The sequence below is a fragment of the Muntiacus reevesi genome, chromosome 2 (assembly GCF_963930625.1).
Source record: "Muntiacus reevesi chromosome 2, mMunRee1.1, whole genome shotgun sequence".
Taxonomy (NCBI): Eukaryota; Metazoa; Chordata; class Mammalia; order Artiodactyla; family Cervidae; genus Muntiacus; species Muntiacus reevesi.
The window spans coordinates 60,111,046-60,131,789 of NC_089250.1; the positions used below are offsets into that span (position 1 = coordinate 60,111,046).

General features: G+C 39.3%; 1 protein-coding gene across 1 annotated transcript in view; it reads left to right on the forward strand.

Moving 5' to 3' along the window:
* ASXL1 (ASXL transcriptional regulator 1) overlaps window positions 1-20,744 on the forward strand; it is a 65,525-nt gene that overhangs the window by 1,172 nt on the left and 43,609 nt on the right. Inside the window, exons 2-4 of the mRNA XM_065921823.1 lie at window positions 5,488-5,570; window positions 6,535-6,537; window positions 7,932-8,040. Coding sequence (XP_065777895.1) covers window positions 5,488-5,570; window positions 6,535-6,537; window positions 7,932-8,040 — 195 coding nt within the window. The remainder of the gene's footprint in view (window positions 1-5,487; window positions 5,571-6,534; window positions 6,538-7,931; window positions 8,041-20,744) is intronic.

Consider the following 20,744-nt stretch of genomic DNA (forward strand, 5'->3'; position numbering starts at 1 on the left):
CCAAAAAGTGAAGACACTTCAAGACATGTTCTTATAAAATCTTGCTGATGACAATAGTAACAGGTTACACTTGTCTCAGAGATGTCACTTAGAACTGTCACAAAGCAGGGTTATAGTGCAGATAGCATCCTTGTGTCTTGACACCCTATAGTTTATATGTAATTGCTATAATTCACTTTTAATGATGAATGAAGCTCAGCCTTCTAATCTTTAATTTTATTGGGAAGTGAGGTGTTGAGCAAAAAAGATGAATATGTGTTGGAGGTTTTTACAAATCTGTGGTACACTCTTTTCTTTCTTGGAGTCTTAAAACTCAGTTATTGACTTAAAAGAGGGAATGCTGTTTGGTGTGTAGGAGAAATTTCACTGGTGTACCTGATCATCTTTCTCAGACCTTTTTTGCCCAAGAAGCGGAAGTAGCAATTAGTTTGTATGTTGAAGTTTTGTGCTTCAGTTACTTTGTTTTGGTTTGGCATATGAAATTTGAAGATTTGAAGTACCTGAGGATGTTTTTCAGATGCAGTCAAATTTGGAACCTTTGGTTAGCTTTCAGGATCTCTTGGAAGTTTCAGGATTTCTGTTTCAGGAAATCTGTTTCACCTGGAAACAGATTTAGGCCCAGAGAAGAGTAGTGAGAGCCAGAAGGACGCACTCGCTTTCTCCTGGAGGTTGAGACTGTTCATTGAAATTCTCCTCTGAGTTTCTGTTCTGCAGGTGTTTATGGCTCTGGGCACCAAAAGGAAATTTGCTTGCCAGAGTTTTTACTTGTTAGAGGTAGGTGAAAGTACCTTTAAATCCTGTGTTATTTATGTCCTGACAGATTTCTAAAGTCTGCTTGTCTTAAAGCTCCATTGGCTCTTCCTAGTTGAAAGACTCTGGGAATTCAGGGGTCCACTATTAAGCCTCTTTAGATTCTTGAGTTTACTGTGATCTACAATCCAGTTCCAGGTTGCTATTTCTGTTTTACCATTGGCTCAGTTCATGCCAGTTTGTCCCCAGTAAATTCTTTTTCTTTAATGATTCTTCATTAAAAAATAGTATTTCCTACTGGGAATTACTTATACTCTTAAACTCTTGCAAGATGACTTGTGGGAATATGGTGTGTAGTTTTGTATATCTTTTATTTTTTATTTAGGATTTTCTGTGCCTTTGGATGGACCAGTTGGTGGGTGAGGGGGAGCTCTTAAGATTTCTCTGCTCATTTGGAAAAAAAAAATTGCTTTAACAAACCAAGTGCTGGAGAGTTTGTGAGTCCTTACACTGGATAGAGAGAAGAGTGAGCTGTAATGGTAGGAGGGTAGATTAGTTCTAAATACTCTTTGGACAGGTGAATTTGGAGTGCTTGCTGTGGCAATCAAGATGCACTTGCTTGGGGCAGTTTCATATTGCTCCCGACCTTGCTTAGTTTGGTGGTTAAATGATACCAGGAACCGTTTTTAAGCTATTTTGGTAGAAGAGAAGAGACTTCTGGACTATTTCAGTAGTGTAGTAAATCCCAGGAGATTGGTTTTTGCAGCTGTTAATTATGTTGTTGAGAAGCAGATATTCTTCTTTCAAACACTTGCTAGTATTGTTTTTCCTAGATGTAGGAAGTAGACTTTAGGTGGTTGGGTGGGTCTAAATCCTCCTGCTTGTTAGAAACAATTTGTTTGGGAGAAATAGCTGAGTGGTTTTCCCTTTAGATTGAATGCCCTTAAATGGATTTTCCCTGGCTTTGAGAAACTCTTCATTGCATGCTTTATCTTTCACTTTGATTCATGACTGACCGTTCTTACATCAAACATTTTTTCCCCCTTTGAAGTTGGAGAAGAGATACTTTTTGTATGCTCTAGAAAGACAGGGTGGGGATAGAACACTGCTGAATTGTTCTTACACTAAAAGCTGAAGGCATATACAGTTTTAATAAAAGTGAATACTTTGTATCTTTTGATATAACTTCCCTATAGAGATTCTGTTTCCTCTGTCTTAGATTCTCAGGCTCCTCCTGACTGCTGTTTAAATAATTGGTAACTAATTTTTGAGCCATGCTTCTTAAAAAAAAAATTACTGTGAAAAAATTCACTAGCTCAGCTCGCAGTTAGTATCAAAGAAGTCATATCTGTGGCAGTGAACATTAGTAGCTTGTATTGTGGGTTTGTTCATCAGTGCTGCTTAACTTGGTAGTTAGGTTCTTGGAATTACAGAGATGGATAAGGTCTGCCTTTGAGGAGCTTATGGTTTTTCTGGGGTTAGAGAAGGTCCACCCCTTCTCTAACAGGAGAGTAGAATTTCATTACAGGCATGGTAAGTGCCAGCATAGATGTATAAATGGTAATAGACATCCTGATTCCTGCTTACTGTCTAGTCATAATTATGAATAGTTCCTCCTTTTACTCTCAAGTGTCCTGCTTTGGAAGATGGATTATATGTGTTGTGCAACTATGGGGCACTGAAAAGAGACGCTTAGCTATCTGGCAGAGAGTAGACAAGGCTTCCGGGAGGAAGGTGCTTTCCGAACTGAATCTTGAAGGGGGAATAGGAGTTAGACTCCTCACAGAGGACATAAGCAGGAGCTGGAAACAAGAAATAGGGGAGTGTGTGTGTGTGTGTGTGTGTGTGTGTGTGTGTGTGTGTGTGTGCGTGCGTGCGTGTGCGTGTTTATCTGCAGGGTGGAGAGTGTGGGAATTGGGTAGACCTGCCCGTAGTTATTGGAACATAAAGTTTGTGGAGTATTAGAGAGCCAGGCAAAGAGGAGATTGTGAGGGTCTGGCATGCCTGGCCAACAGACACCTCCCGTGTCTGGCACTGTAGGCACTCACTCCCCTGTCTCTGCAGCAACTCTGAGAAGGCCTCAGTATCCTTGCTTCACAAACCAGGAAACCTAGACTCAGGGCAGGTAGGTTACTTGCCCAGGATTTTTTGTTGTTCAGTTGCCAAGTTGTGTCCGACTCTTTGCAACACAACTCTTTGCCCAGCTTTATTTATTTATTTTTTTTTTTGAGTTTAAAATTTAAGAATTTCTTTTTTTTTTTTTTTAATTTTTTATTTTTCAGTGGGTTTTGTCATACATTGATATGAATCAGTCATAGAGTTACACGAATTCCCCATCCTGGTCCCCCATCCCACCTCCCTCTCCACCCGATTCCTCTGGGTCTTCCCAGCCCACCAGGCCTGAACACTTGACTCATGCTTCCCACCTGGGCTGGTGATCTGTTTCACCACAGATAATATACATGCTGTTCTTTCAAAACATCCCACCCTCACCTTCTCCCACAGAGTTCAAAAGTCTGTTCTGTACTTCTGCATCTCTTCTTCTGCCCTGCATATAGGGCCATCGTTACCATCTTTCTAAATTCCGTATATATGTGTTAGTATACTGTAATGTTCTTTATCTTTCTGGCTTACTTCACTCTATATAATGGGCTCCAGTTTCATCCATCTCATTAGAACTGATTCAGATGAATTCTTTTTAACGGCTGCGTAATATTCCATGGTGTAGATGTACCACAGCTTCCTTATCCATTCGTCTGCTGATGGGCATCTAGGTTGCTTCCATGTCCTGGCTATTATAAACAGTTTTGCCCAGCTTTAGAAGACCAGAATTTGAACTTTTAAAACCAGTTCTGTTTGCTTTTAAAACTCATGCTTTTCTAGTGGGCCATTGGCCACTCTGGAGCTTCAGCTTTCCCTGTATGGAAATAGGTTGCTGTCGAAGGACTTTAATTCTGAAAGTGATGAGGACAGGTTTATTTTGTTGGACTGACCTCAGGCTATAGCAGGTTAAGTTCTGTAAAAGCAGAGCTTTGATCTTTTTTACTGATGAATTTCTAAAATTGTTCCTAGCACAGAGTATTTCATGTATTTGTTGAATGAAGAATGGCGGTGGAGTAAGAATGAACTTGAGGACAGCAGGGATGTTAGGGAAGAGGCCGTTGTGTCAAGCCGGGTCAGAAACTGGCTGTGGAGGGACTTCCCTGGTGGTTCAGTGGCTCTAAGACCTCGTCGAACTCACAATGCAGGCAGCCCAGTTTCGGCTCCTGGTCGGAGAACTTGATCCCACATGCTGCAGCTAAGAGTTTGCATGCTGCAACTCAAGATCTAGAGTGCTACTAAGACTTGGTACAGCCAAATAAAGTAAAAAAGAAAAAAATTTTTTAAAGGAAAGAACCTGGCTGGGAGAACTAGGGGACAGGTGAGAGTGAAGGATGATGCCTTGGTTTCCAAGTTAGGTGATGAGACAGACTGCCAACCAAGGAGAGGAATATCAGAAGAGAGGAGATGATCATGAGGGACGTCTAGTACCGAACTGAATATCTGGGGCCTGAAACTTAGGGAGAAATCCTGACAAGAGGTCGAGATTTGGGAGTTAATTCAGTATTTTGGTAGTGTTGAAACTGTGAGAGATGATAATGATACCCAAAGAGAATGTAAACACTGAACGAGAAATTAAGAATGGGACCATAGGAAATAGGGGTTTTATTTCAGCACCTGCTTCTCCAAAACTTGACTTCTTTATCGCTTAGAACTCATGTTCTTCCACAGAGAGAACCTTCGCAGCAGTCCTATTAGGCTTCTTGCTTTGCATTTTATCTGTGACACAGCCATGCAGTACTTTGTTAGGGCTGTTAAATGACTATAAGATGTTGGTGTGGTTTGGCGTAACCTCAGCAGCTGCACTGCTAGAGATGATACAGAGATACTGACAGCCTGTCTTTTTTCCTCCCTGAAAAGGATAAGATTTCTAAAACAACTCGGCTTGTTCAAGTGAGAGAGCTCTGGTTGCTCACTAAAACATTGTTGCTGGGGCTTAATTATAGATGTCACTAATGTAAATGGGATGTTCCATTTCTCCTTGTTTTGCTTGCACCAGTCATATAGAATCGTAGCACTGTATTGTTGAAAGGCAAATTGTCCTATACTAATTAACACCAGAATTCCACATCCCAGTGGCGAAAGTCATCATTGAAAAAATACAGGTACCTGGAATTTCCTGGCGGTCCGGTGGTTAGGGCTCCATCCTTTCACTGCTGAGTGTCCAGATTCAATCCCTGGTTGGGGAACTAATCCTGCAAGCCAAGCCGCCCCCGCCCCCCAAAAAAGATAAAAATATTGTAACTAATCAAACTTACTTGGGAAGGAAAGCCTGAATGCAGTTCTGTCTTACAGTTTATAGTGCTATGTATTCTGTAGTTTAGCTGTGTTAACAGCATCAGGTTAAGTGGCAATTAAAGTTGGGAAGGCCCCACATACTGTAACATGGATGCTAAGAGGATGTGTATTTCCAGAATTGAAAATTAGAGTATTTTATCTAATTGCAGTCACTTTCAGCAACTAGTTAGGTATATATGTAATTTGGTTTCAGAAGTAATTTTGACTGTGGGAAAACCTAAAATGTCAGCAGTGGTACCTCATGGCAGGTACCATGTAATATAGTGATGGATATAGTTATATAGTGATAGACATAAAGGGGAACTGCACACTGAAATCAGAACATTTATATTTCTTCAGGTACTGGAAAACTATTCGGATGCTCCAATGACACCCAAACAGATTCTGCAGGTCATAGAGGCAGAAGGACTAAAGGAAATGAGGTTTGTATGGCTCTTGTTGCTTAATGTGAGGGTTTTAGAGGACATGGGTCTTACTGCAGTTAGGTAGTGAATGAGGAAATCCACAAGTGCATATATGTGTGTGCACATACACACACGTGATTGATGGTAGTGTGGAGCTGTCTCGATGTGGTACATCCTCTGGGTGGAGGGCGGGAGTGGCTGCAATTCTGTTGGTTTTCGTCAGAGGTGCAGCAGGTTTCCCTATTTGCTCTACTATTCATTTCAACGTGGAGCTTGTTTTTTGCATAAGGAGTCAGCATGTTTTCTCTTGTATTCCGTTTTGCAGGTTTCGGTAGCAAAGAAGAAACAGACTGATCTGCTCCATCATGTCTAAAACTATCCTTCTCTCTGTACCATATCTCTGAAGTTCTTTGTTTTAGGCTTAGAGAAGGGTGATCCAATCATCATAAAACTCACTGAGTTTTTTCCCCTACTGATTCTAGCCATTCTTGCTATGAGCATGCTAAATTTGGAGATGACCTTGATTTTCTTATCCTATGATATATTTTTCCTAGAGAAGCAACAAATTGGAAACACAAAAAGAATGGCAGGCACAAATAAAAATCAGGGACTGTCCTGAATCCTTTCTCTGCTCACCCCAACCTTTTTTTCAAAATTTAAGTGGGAGAGGAGAGCCCAACACAATTCCTTCTTAGGATTCAGAACAGTCAGCATATATTTTGCTAGTTAAGCTTTAGCTACTTAAATTGATCTTTTAGGATCAAAAGATCCTCACTCTCTAGTTGTCAGTTCAAACAGTCTCAAACTGACATTTTGTGGGGAGGGAAGATCGGGGTTGTCTGGATCACGTTCTGGTACTTCATTTAAATACTACCTATGCATGATGTAGTGTTGTAATTGCATCTTTTGTTTTATTTTGTTTTTATGGGCTGTTTCCCATCGTGCTGCTGTCTGTACTGCTGTTGGACCACTATGCCTATAGAAGGTAAATTAGTCCCTTTGGGACAGATGGAATTGAGAACCTAACTTGTTTCTCCTTCTGGCTCTTAACAGGAATTATGAAGTGGTCATGGTGGCTCATGATGAGTGAGCAGCTCTATAATTTGTAGACAGAGGGATAGTGTGTAGGAGTCACACTGTTGGAAGAAAGACTCTGCCAGCACGCCTTCCCCTGTAGCAGAGATGTTAGCACACCCGCTTGACACTCCAGATTCTGCACAGGGTTTCTTACAGAGATTGGTACTTGGTAGATAGGTCCTTCATGAAATTTTTTTTTTTTTTTTTTAAGCATCCAGGGTGTTCCAAAGCCGAATAAGTAATAGTTGTGGTTTTTTTTTTTTTTTTGATGACTTATTTAGACTCAAAATTTATTTTTAACGTGGCATAAATTAGAGCCTCTAATTTTGAAAAACGCTGAGAGGCGTTACTTAAGATATTGGCGTTTGTTTATCCTGCTGGTGAGAGGGACAAGAAGGTGCATAGGTAAACCCTAGTATTAACATGCTAGTGCCAAACTCAGTTAATATTAATAATGGGCATTTGTCTGTATTTTTGACAGCTTTTCTTTTTAAGATTGAGTAAGTAGTCTCTAACTCACTTGAGTTGTCATTGTTTTGCAACCTTCTGTTGTAGCAGGGACCATGCAACAACTTAAGATGCTATCTCTTTTTTAGGTTTAATGGTTGAGCATTATTGCGTACTAAATCCATTTGACTTTTTATATTCAAATTTAAAGTATTGCTCCTGGTTAGATACAAAACAAAATGTGTCTTTCCCCCTTCTCCAGTGAGAAAAAGCAAATAACGTACTATTCCTTTTGTGTGCGTATTAAAAAATAATTTAACTGGGAAGAAAAAGTATGCTTATTTTCTTGGGACAGCACCACTGATGCTTGGTCTTTGTGTTAAAAATTTTATAGGGCAGTTTCTGAGCATGATACACAGGTTGAAAGATAGAGGCTAGGGAATCTTGGTTATGTTTTTAATTAGCATTAAAATTTAATTTTAAAAATTTTGAGTAAATAAAAATATTGGGTCTTTTTTTTTTTTTTTTTAAAACTCCTGAGTGTACCTGAAAATATATGTAGTGTTTCTAAATTTCTTGCAAGTTTGGTTCATATTGTCAAAAGGCACTTAAGAATCATCAGGTGTGCAGTAGAGATACCATGTAACATGTTATCTGGGTGTGAACTCTCTGGGTGTGATTTATATGAATTTCATGTGCTACTCCTTTGCCACTTTCAAAACAGAGCTCTTGTGGGATGTTTTATATTTCTTCCTGTTCTTCTTGATTTAAGAATGAGTTGAAGGGTGAGAGATCTTTGAGTAAGTAGATATCTTGGTTTGTATGACCTTTTTCCATCCTTGTATGTTTTTATAGTGGGACATCCCCTCTTGCATGTCTTAATGCCATGCTACATTCCAATTCCAGAGGAGGAGAGGGATTATTTTATAAACTACCTGGCCGAATCAGCCTTTTTACACTCAAGGTAAGTCATGTAAATTCTCCTTCAGTGCAGTGGTTCTTAAAATTTTAGTGTTCATAAGGATTACCTGGTAGGTCTGGAATGAGGCCCATGAATTTGCATTTCTAATAGGCAGGCGAGGGATGCTGCTGCTGTTATGAAATGGCACACTGAGAGATGATCTAGTGTGAACAGGGTATTAGGAATTATTAAATATTTAGTCATATCAGTTATTGTGTCTGTAATGTTTTTCCTTGTCTATAATCTTTGCAGATTATATGCAATAGAGGGATAAGTATGTGTGTGGGTAATTGCAAATGTGCTTAATTATGAATTTGTTTGTAATAATGTTGTGAAGGACAGCTAAGACCTACTTTATGGAAAATAATTGAAATTTGAAAATACTTGTGGAAATTCAAAAACTTATTAGCATTTACCAAGTGACATTAATTACTATGGGAGAGAAATCAGGTAGAATTCACAATAAAACTTAAGTAGAGCTAATTGAACAGGCTAATTGCCTTTGTGATATATATCATGTAAACCAGGAGTTGGCAGATTTTTTTCTGTGAAGGACCAGATAATATTTTAGGTTTTGTGGGCCACACGGTCTCTATCATAACTATTCAACTCTACTGTTGAAGCAGGAAAGCAGCCACAGGTAATGCACAAATGAATGGGCATGGGTGTGTTCCAATAAAACTTTATTTATAAAAGCAAACTGTGCTAGATTTGGCTTGGTGGTGGTGTTTGCTGACTCCTAATTTAGACATAGTTGACCTGTTGATGATGAAGGATGAACCTGAAAATCTGATGCTAATCCTTCTAGTCATCCATAATGTAGTTATAAATTGCAGTAGTCCATAAACTTTTCTGTTTTAGTTTTGTTTTGATAGACTTGTTTATTAAAAATGAAGACTTGAACAAACAACAGCTGTATAACCTGTGGTCATAAATCTTGATCTGTAGATACACATGTATATCTTATGTTCCCTTATCTGTGCCATTTTCTATATTTTATTTGTAATTTCAGACTTTAAAAGGCAAATGTAATGTCAGAAACTGAGCCTTGGAAGAGATAGCCTTGAGTTCAATACCTAACTCTGTAACCTAGGACGTATATAACCCTTCTTTATGATTGTGTATGCATACCTGACACAGTCAGTCCTTAATAAGTGGTAGCCTTTATGATAGTCCTTTAGGTTCCTTAATCTTAATTGCTTGTTAATGGCATTTTTCTATTATATATTATGTATTGTAATTACATGTAATTGTGTATAGTTATAGTTGTACGTATTATATGTATTACAAATGTGCTTGTTAATGGAAAGTTTCTCTTTTAAGAGGAAGGAGAAATATCTATTTCTATGAACACCTAAAGGAAAGGAATTGAGTTTCATTTGTCTTTGTAATTTGACTCGGCAGAATTCTTGGCATAGTCCATGCTTAATAAATATTTGAACTAAGTTCAGTATCTTAATTTTCTGAGTGAACTCCGTTGTATGAATTTGCTGTAAGCTTAGGGGTGTTCTGTTAGTTTGCAGCCCATGCCTGAGATGCATTGATTGATGTGCTCAGCACGTTCTCTTACCTGCATGTGCCTTTATGTTGCCCAGTCTTCCTAGCAGCTTGCTCGTTGGAGTTGTACATCACCTCCCTGATATTTTTGAGTTCGTGGTTTGCTGTCTGGTTCCCCAAGTGAGGCTGTATACTTGAGGGTGGGTCTTATTCATTTCATTATGCACTTGGATAATGTACAAAGTGACTGTCAATAAGTGCATATTTAATGAATGAATTAGTGAATAATGGCTGCATTCTGGTACTTCATTATTATTATCCTTTGCTTTTCACATTTGATAGTAGATACTACTTATAATCTTGATGAAATTATCTATAGACCTGCCTCTGGCATCTCACTCACAGCCAAAATGAAAGATGCTTTTTCCTGTGGCTTTGGTAGACTTTTAGCTTGACTGATTATCCATGCTGTCTCTTAACATTTTGACCTATTATAAAGTGATACATGGAAATGTAACAGAAAGTAAAATGCAACAGAGAAAGTGAAGGTAACCTGCAAATTCTGCTGCTAGTAACCTGATAATAATTTATATAAATAATATTTGAAAAAACTGGATTGTGATTTCTTTATGGCTTTGGTGCTTGTTTGTTTATTTAATATGTTTGCTGTGTTGGTACATACGGACACACCTTATTCTCCCCCCCACGTCTACCCCCTTGGGCTTCTTCAGAGTCTGAATCATTGATTAGTCTTATTAATTGCCTCATTATCACCACGCTGTCTTCTAGAAGTTGTGCAGATATTTACTTTATTGTTATTTGGGAGTGGATAAAAAAGGATACCAAAAATCTGAACCAGCTGATTACTGTCCCGATCACCTGAGGACTTAGGTCTGCTGAATAAAGTCCACGGTGGTGCATTTTTTTCCTTCCTTATCTGAATTTTTTTTTTTTTTTTTAAATTTCAGACCTACAGAAAAATTGGAGTACTGCAGCCAGCTTGCTTTCTTCCTGATTGCTATAAGTTTGCTTTATTTGCTTTATCCCTGTATACATATGTATACATTTTCCCCCAGAACCATTTAAAAGTGTTAAACTAGTACTGGTATTTCACCCCTACACATCTCAGAATGTATGTCTTAAGAACAAGGACATTATGTTACGTAACCATAGTATCATTATTATAGTCCAGAAACTTAATGATATAGTAGTATGTAATATAAGTCTATATTCACATCTTTCCTGGTTTTAAAAATATTCTTTATGGCTTATTTTTTAAGTCAATCATTCAGTCAAGAATAATACATTATGTTTGGTTGTCGTATCTCTACAATCTCTCTCAGTGTGGAACAGTTCCTTTACCTTGTTTTGTTTTTCATGGCATTGGTATTTTCAAACACTCCAGGTTGGTTGCTTTATAGAATTAAGTACATCTTTCAGGGACTAATAAACATGTAGAAATCTTGGTTATTTCCAGGCGCCTTTACGTTTGTACTGCTGCATCATGTCTACTGTTCCAGGTTGTCGCCCAGAGCCACTCAGCAGTGAAAGATGGAAGTGATGGGGTGTTTTGTATGGTGTCTGTCTAAGGGTAGTTTGCTCCGAGTCTTGCTTGTAATAAGGGACATGAAGGCACAAGTTATTTAACTCATACTCTTGTTTTTCATTTTGAGGGTGTAGTGACATCTGAAATCCTGTGGTGTTTTTTTCTGCCTAAGTGTTTTTCATATTGTTGAGTACAAGCACGTGCAGAAAGGTTTGGTTTCTTTCTCCCCACTGCTTGAAACTCTCTTCTAGTGGACCATAAAGGTCAGAAAGCATGGGAGTTTGCTACTTAGTTGAAAATAGGAATTTTTTTCTGTTCTAAATACATTTGTGTAGCTTTATCTATGATTACCAAGGCTTTACTGATAAAGCCAGAGTCTTCTGGGGCTTGCCACAGGATTCCTTCTCTGATAAAATTTGTTCTAGGTAATGTGATGGTACATTTGACACTTCATGCATAGATGCTTGCATCAGGCCTTAGAGCTAGCTAGTCCTCAGGGATGGATGGGGCAGATGAAATCTGTCCATGCTTTGAATTCTTGATTTGAGTTGCTTTCCTTAAGCTTTCTCTGAAGTTGGCTATCAGTGTCCATCATTGCCTGGTTAGAGATGGGATTTATATTGTCTTTTACGCTTGGGATTCCCATCCTTGTAAACTAGTGAGAACGCCTTTGTAGTGTCGCATGTTTATAGGACTGTCATGCTGAACAGCTTTGCTTGTGTGTCATTGGTGAGGTTACTCTGGTTTGGTGAGTGGCCATTCCTGCACTCACTGTCCGGCATGACTGCAGTCATCTGAACATTATAAAGCTTTATTGTGAAATGATGCTCAAGTGAAGATGTCATGGCTTTTTACACCTTATTATACCTCACGTGGTGATGTAGGGCTCAGCCTTAGGGGTCCTTTAATTCAAATAGCAAGTCTAGCTGAATCTTTTTAATATGTAGAATATTTGAATTTAAAGTATTAAAAAAATCTTCCTGGTAAAAGAAATAGATGTCTGCACTTGAAATACTCATCCATTAAAATTCACAGTTTGCAGATAAAAGCAAATGGAGGAAGAGAAGGAGGTAAGTTTTGCAGTTTCACGTTATTTATAGAGCTACAATTAAATTTTTCTTGTACAACTCCACAATTACATCAATTCCAGAGCTATTTACATTACCATTAAATATCTGGGAGACTTTGATACAATAAATTATAGAGTCTGTCATTTGAATGGCAGTACCAGAATCCATTTTGATTTTTGATAAGTGCATTTCAAGCGAAGTGGTCTTTTAAAAACACAAAGCATATCACACCACTATCCTGCCTGGTCCTTGCCTACCCCTCTGATTTGCTGTCCTGACACCTTCTCCTTGGCTATTATACTTCAGCCACCTTGGCTTGGCCTTCACTCAGTTTCTCAAAGGCCCCAGACTTGTGTCTACCTCAGGCTCTTAGACTTGGTAGCCGCTCTGTCGGGAAAACTCTGGAGTAACTTCTTGTCATTTGGTTGTTAGTCCAAGAGTATCTTCCCAGTGAGGCTTTCTCTAAACAGCAGTTCTGGTTCCACAGCGTTGGCAGGGCTTGGCTGTTTCACGGTCCTGCCGTGTTTGCTTGGTTACGTGGTTATCACTGACCTCCCTCCACAAGGGGCTTGTTTTCACTGTATCTCCTGTGTCTGGCAGATAATACACATGTAATAAGTATTGGCTGAATGAAAAGTAGAGGATAGCATCATCAAAATCTTAAGCCAGATAGTTCTCCTGGTAATCTAGTTTTGTTTTATATGTTTTATTACAGAATATGCATATTCTGGGTTATTTTTTCTTCTCAGCAAGTTGACTTCTTAGAATCCTGTTTTTTTCTTGCCCTCTTTAGAGCAGTTAGTTCTGCATTAATCTGTGAAAGAATCTGCTGACTCTAGAAATAAATCTTTCCCAGGCTATGGCCATAATCTGCTTCCTCCAATTGCTGAAGGTAGAAACTGTGCCATTACAGTTCAAATGTTTTAGGTACATTTTAGATATGTTACTCTTTTTAGAGTTTTGAACTTTGATCATCTCTCTTAGAAAGAATTTCTTTTATATAAAATGGTAATGATGTTTTTAGATATCTTTTACAGTTTGTGTTAACTTTATCAAATATATGATTTTTTAATGTGTAGAATCCTAGAATTTCAGTGTGGAAGAGCTTCTGAGATCATCTAATTTATTTGTATTTTGCAAACAGAAAAGTGAGCTTCTAATAGTTTCATTGACCATGTATCCTTCATGACCATGTATCCTATTCATGACCATGTATCCTTGTGACAAATGCATGTGGCCTAGTTGAGACTAGAATTCACGTTTTGAATTTGAGTTCTTATAGCTCAGTTGGTAAAGAATCCGCCTGCAATGCAGGAGACCCCAGTTTCATTACTGTGTTGGGAAGATCTGCTGGAGAAGGGATAGGCTACCCACCCCAGTATTCTTGGGCTTCCCTTGTGGCTCAGCTGGTAAAGAATCCACCTGCAATGCGGGAGACCTAGGTTTGATCCCTGGGTTGGGAAGATCCTCTGGAGAAGGGAAAGGCTACCTATCCACTCCAGTATTCTGGCCTGGAGAATTCCATGGACTGTTTAATCCATGGGGTCACAAAGAGTTGGACACGACTGAGCGGTTTTCACTTTCTTGTCATTGTGCCAATTTAGAACAGTTTTTCTTCAGATTTTAGGACCTTTGGTTACTTCATCTTTCTGAAGCATCTTATGAATTCCTTGATATTTCTCAAAATGTTAGTTTTATTCTTTTTAATGAAAGTTCTTATAATTGTTAAGCACAAGTAACTTTTCACATCGTTAAAAGTGTAGTCTTTAGTTATGGACAGTTGGTTTCCTTTTCTGCACTCTGCATTAATTATATCAGCGTTTCTGATGGTGGTGGTTCTTTTCTGTACCAGAATGAGTGATATATAGTGGTAGTGAGAGCACTGGACTAGATGGAGGTCTGGGTTTCAACATAGTGCCTCAAATCCTATAAAATATCTCCATTTATACTGCTTTGTCTCTGACACTGAGAAGTTGAAATAGATTGGTTGTTTAAAAAACTTGAGATGTAAAACCTTTTTTCTCATGAAATGGAGCTGCACGGTATAGATGATTGTGAAACTGCTCTGGTAGAAACAAGCATCTCTGGTGGACTCTGCTATCCCCATCCTGTGCCCCAAGCACCCAGGACATCTTTCCCAGACCCTGAAGCTCAGTTGAAAACCTCCTGGAGTCAGAATTCAGTGGAGATCCTTTCTGTGCTCACATTCTAGCATCTAGACTATATTGTGTGAACAGTTAAGTCAACTCTGGATATTTTTCTTTTGTGGTACGTTTGGAATTTACTAGAGGCTGACTGTTTTATTGTAAACATTTTCCACTCTGTACTGCATAGAAGGTCTCTTGGTAAAGTGGTACCATTTGCTGTGGTTAATGGTAGTAATAGTTTGGTTTTGATGGAGGTTTTGACCCCTCGGTTGGTAAAAGTTTTCTTATTGGAGTAATTCTCAAGGGCTGCCTGGATCCACCTTTGAAAAATGGGTTTTTCTATTGTCTGACACAATGTTCAGCTCGCTCAGGGAGAAAAGAGAACTTGCTTGTAAGTGGAGCCCTGGTTTGACTCTGGTTTGATGCCTAAAAGATGATGAGGGGCCCTTTGTCCTACTACCTCCTGAAGTTCCAAGCCCTGTAAGAATGAAGTGGTAAATGGTAAAGGTCAGGGAACAGAGGTTTGTAAAGCACCACCACTGGAATGATTTTGTGCAGTTTAGAGGGGTAGGCAGGATGATAATTTTTTTAAGTGTGATTTTTTTTAAAGCACCAGCATTGTAGGAAAATGAAGACCTTGTCCATGCTTTAGCCTTTCTTGGGACTGTGTGTGAAAAAAATCCTTAAACTTTTTTGATCAGCTGGTATGAAAACTACATTTGATCTCTTCTCAGTCCTACACATCAGACTTTTTGGGATTGTTTGAGGAACTTGTTTAGCCTAAGGAAGTTTCTTCTTCTGGTTTAGTTAAATCTAGTAGAAAAGATGGAAACTGATGCTTGAGTGCTGACTATATTCCAGACAGACGTCATACTGCTCACATTGGTCTTTTGAAAACAAATATGTTTTCCTATTCCTATACTAATGATGGAAACAGCCTGAGAGAGTTTAAGTGCAGTACATCAAGGCTGTATATTGTCACCCTGCTTATTTAACTTATATGCAGAGTACATCATGAGAAATGCTGGGCTGGAAGAAGCACAAGCTGGAATCAAGATTGCCGGGAGAAATATCATTAACCTCAGATATGCAGGTGACACCACCCTTATGGCAGAAAGTGAAGAAGAATTAAAGAGTCTCTTGATGAAAGTGAAAGAGGAGAGTGAAAAAGTTGGCTTAAAGCTCAACATTCAGAAAACTAAGATTGTGGCATCTGGTCCCATCACTTCATGGCAAATAGGTGGGGAAACAGTGGCTGACTTTTATTTTTGGGGACTCCAAAATCACTGCAGATGGTGATTGCAGCCATGAAATTAAAAGATGCTTACTCCTTGGAAGGAAAGTTATGACCAACCTAGATAGCATATTAAAAAACAGAGACATTATTTTGTCCACAAAGGTCTGTCTAGTCAAGGCTGTGGTTTTTCCAGTAGCCATGTATGAATGTGAGAGTTGGACTATAAAGAAAGCTGAGAGCCAAAGAACTGATAATTTTGAACTGTGGTGTTGGAGAAGACTCTTGAGAGTCCCTTGGACTGCCAGGAGATCCAACCAGTCCATCCTAAAGGAGATCAGTCCTGGGTGTTCATTGGAAGGACTGATGCTGAAGCTGAAACTCCAATACTTTGGCCACCTCATGCGAAGGGCTGACTCATTTGAAAAGACCCTATACTGGGAAAGATTGAGGGCAGGAGGAGAAGGGGATGACAGAGGATGAGATTGTTGGATGGCATCACCGACTCAATGGACATGAGTTTGGGTAAACTCTGGGAGTTGGTGATGGACAGGGAGGCCTGGTGTGCTGCGGTCCATGGGTCGCAACGAGTTAGACACGACTGAGCAACTGAACTGAACTGAAGTCTCCTCGGTATGAATCTTCAAGTTGTGAACTTTCAAAGATGTTATGTGCATCCCATCAACATCAGGCGTGAATGAGTGAAACTGCAGCTTGCCCTCCATCTTCTACTGCCGACAGTCATCTCTACCACCTTCCACCTTCTTTGCTCCAGTCAATAACTCTTTTTGCCTGTTCACTCGATGCCAGCCCCTGTGTGCCAACTGTTATACAGTGCTACTATACTTTTCAAGGCACTGTAAGATTAAAATTGTTTTATTTTTTGTTTGTTTTTTCTGTATTATTTGTGTGAAAAATATTATACATCTATTACAGTGCAGTACTAAATAGCCAATTGTGTTAGTTGGGTACCTAGGCTAACTTTGTTGGACTTATATACAAATTGGATATAGGAGTGCGCTCTCAGAACAGAACTTGCTTGTATGTAGGGGACTTAATGTAAATGGTATGAAGTCACATTTTTGGTTATTTGAGAGACTGGTATTTAACACATGGAGGACAGGTCAGAGTATTCTGCCAAATGAGTTGGTTCTCAGATGTTTGAGATGCATTCTCAGGGTTCTGAAAGAATAACTTTGAATTCTTTGTGTAACATGAGGCAGAAGAATAAGGAGTCAAAAAGGTGTCCATTTTCTTCTGGAAGATGCTGTCATCTTTGATTCACATGTAGTAGATGGGCTTTGGAATGTGTGCATTTCAGTCAGGTAATCCTTTTAGTTTTCTCTTTATGCCAGCTTTTCCTTAGTAAATTAGCTCCTGACATTTCTTTTAAAATTGTTTTTTTTTTTTGGTCTGCATTTCCACTGCCACCTTTAAGTTGTCGTTGTGTGCCAGCTACTGAAATAGCTTCTGCCTGGTCTGCTTGCTTTCCCTTTTGCTTCCTTAGAATCCAGTTTCCTCTTTTGTAATCCGTAAAGCAGCTAGAGAGATTACTTTAAGAAACATCATTTGATCATGACACATTTCTGTTTGACTCCTGGCAATAGTTTCCCTTTTTATACTGTTCATGGGGTTCTCAAGGCAAGAATACTGAAGTGGTTTGCCATTGCCTTCTCCAGTGGACCGCGTTTTGTCAGAAGTCTCCACCATGACCCATCCGTCTTGGGTGGCCCTATATGGCATGGCTCGTAGTTTCATTGAGTTAGACAAGGCTGTGGTCCATGTGATCTGTTTGATTAGGTTGTAATCCATGTGATCTGTTTGTTCCTTGGAAGAAAAGCTATGACCAACCTAGACAGCATGTTAAAAAGTAGAGACATTACTTTGCTAACAAAGGTCTGTTTAGTCAAAGCTATGATTTTTCCAGTAGTCATGTATGAAAGTGAGAGTTGGACTATAAAGAAAGTTGAGTACCAAAGAATTGATGCTTTTGAACTGTGGTGTTGGAGAAGACTCTTGAGAGTCCCTTGGACTGCAAGGAGATCCAACCAGTCAATCCTAAAGGAAATCAGTCCTGAATATTTGTTGGAAGGACAGATGCTGAAGCTGAAACTCCAATACTTTGGCCACCTGATGGGAAGAATTGACTCACTGGAAAAGACCCTGATGCTGGGAAGGATTGAAGGCAGCAGAAGGGGATGACAGAGGATGAGATGGTTGGATGACATCATCGACTCAGTGGACATGAGTTTGAGCAAGTTCTGGGAGTTGGTGATGAACAGGGAAGCCTGGTGTGCTGTAGTCCATGGGTTCGCAAAGAGTCGGACACGACTGAGTGACTGAACTGAACTGAATAGTTTCCCGTGGTGTTTACCAAAAATATTCCAACTTTGCTCAGCCACATTGCCCTTCTTTCAGTTCTTGTAATTCCATAAGCTCTTTTCAGTTTTAGGGTCTTCTATTTGGAAGTCTCTCGTCTCCACTTGTTGCATGGCTCAACTAAGTGGGTCTCAATTATCAGGCCCTCAGAGGAGCCTTCTCTCAATTGGGTTTTCCTGTTGTGCCCTGAACTTCTTTTCACTTGTAAGTTTATAATTATAATTATTTGGGTGATTGTTTGGTGTGTTTCTCCTGACTAGGCCCTAGGGGCAGAGAATCTGTTTTATTTTGTTCTGGGTTATATCCTCAGTACCTATCATAGTAGGTTTGTTAGACAAACGCAGTGGAAAAACACATAGAAAGAGGTGGTTCTGATTTGGTTGGTAGCAGTTCTCTTTGCCAAACAGTTAAATTGATTCAGAATAGTAATTGTCAGTATTAAAACTGAAATGGTACAGAATGTTTATCAGGATCTCTTTTTCATGGATAGAGTGTTTGAAAACCTCCAAAGTGTAAGCTTTGTTTTCTCAAAAAAGAAAAAAAGTAATGTCCAGTGTTGCTCTTGAGATCTAGTGACATATTGATTCCTAACAGTGTGTATGTGCCCCCCTTCTTTTTTTCTACTGCCTTTCTCTGAAAGTGTTTAAGGTCTTATTTCCATGATGATATACTTTAGTGTGGGCCTTTTTTTCACTCCACATGCCTTATTCAGATGTCTGATGATTTTTTGTTGAGGACCTATTCTTGAGAGTTAGGCTTTTAATGCTAGTGGCAAGTTTCAGTGCATTGTGGTTTTGTGGCTTCACTTGCCTTCTGCAGCGGTAGTGGTGGTCACTTAGATGCTTGGTGTTGGAGTAGGGGTGTCTGTCTCCTGATGCAGACTGAAGAATCATGATTTTCCCACCTGAAACCTGTTTCACCCTTACCTTGAATACGTCAATTAGTGAGAATTCCATCTTTTTAGTTGCTTAGGTAGAAACTTTGGAGTTCTCTTTGAACTTTCTTTTTCCTTCACGGCACATGTAATCATCAATAAATCCTGTTGGCTTAAGTATCTTACCATTCTGGTTTAAGTCCCCATCGTCTTTCTCCTCGATTGTTGTAGTAGCCTCCTAACTGGTCTCCATACTTCACTTTTACCACCTCCTCAGCCAGGAAATTTTACTCAGAAGGTTGTGTCAGATTGCGTCATCCCTCAGTGCTCAGCCCCCCAGTCCCCCTTCACTCAGGGTAAAGGCCGAAATCCTTTGAGTTGCTTGCAGTGTCCTTTGACCGTCTGCCTCCCTCCCTCCCTCCCATCTTTCATCCTCTTGCTCTGTCCCCTTTCAGTCATTCTGGTTGATAAACACAGTGGCTTCCTTGGTGATCCTTAAACATGCTGCTGCCGGTGTTCGTCTCAGGGATTTTGCCCCTTTGCTTCAACTGTCTGAAATGCTTTCCTCCCCAAACACCTTCATGGCGCTTCCACACCTCCTTCCAGTCTGTGCCCAAATTGTACCCTGACCTCTTCACACTGCATAGCTCTCCCAATCTCCCTGTTGCCTGACTTAGATTTTTTTCTCTTGGTATTTATCACTGTCTGATATACTACATCATATATACTTTGTTTATTGTTATTTTCTGTCTCCTTTGACTAGAACTAGTCCACTAGGGAAGAATTTTAATTTCAGTTAATGTTATTTCTTCAGCCCCTAGGAAAAAGGTAGATACTCAGTATTTGTGTGAGTAAAGTTCATTTCTTTTAATTTGGTAATACAGTGAATTATGTCAGTATATTTTTTTCCCAGTGTTCAAGCATCCTTGTATTCCTAGGATAAATGTCGCTTTGACATGGTTTTCTTTTAAATACCACATCGTTGGTTTAGCATATGAATAGTTTATTTAGGATTTATGTCTATGTTCATGAGTGACCTATCTACATTTGATATTTTGGTTTAAACCTTGCCCTGTTTTGGCATCAAAACAAGCTGTGCTGTTTTCACTGTCTTGATTCTTTGCAGTAGTGTCTTTAAGACTGTTTTCTTTTTTTGTAAAATTTGCCTATGAAACCTACTGGACATGATGTGTCTTACTTTGAGAATGTGTTGTTTTTACTTTTTATGATTGTGAAATATATAAATTATGCAAAAGAGAATATATGCAAGTTGAGTGTTATTTTAAATAGTAATAACTAAGAAATAACCTGCACACTTCTGTATCCACTAGCCAGCTCAGGAGCAGAACATCCTCTATACTCTTTGAAGCCTCTGCTCAGATGAGTCTCTATCCCTGTAAGATAACCACTGTTCGCATTTTCATGTTGATTATTGCCTTCCTTTATTTCCAGGTTTACCCACATGTGTTTGTATTGCTGAACATGCCTTTTAAAAATACCTTTATGTGAATGGAATCAAACTGTATGTGTCTTTCTCAGACTTGCTGCTTTTGCCCTCACCGTTTCTGAGCTTGATCTGTGTTGGTGCATTTAATTGAAATACATCATATTTTCTGCCGTATGCTGTCTTAGGGTTTGAATATTCCATGATTTCTTTGTCCATTCTGCTCTTGATGTGTATTTGGGTTGCTGCTGGTTCTCGCTGTAACAGACACTGCAGCATTGATTATTCCTGTACATCTCTTGGCGTCTGCGTGCGGTAGCTTCTGCAGGGTGTGTACATTGCTGGGAATGGGGCTGACCAGTCGGTCTTGCACCTGATCATCATTACTAGGTAGTACAGCTGTTTTTCAAAGTAATTGTATGAATTTACATTCCTTTCATAGTATATGAGAATTCCTGCTGCCCCATGCCTTGTGGATGTAAAATAGTTTATTTTTCCCCTGTTTTTAAATTATGA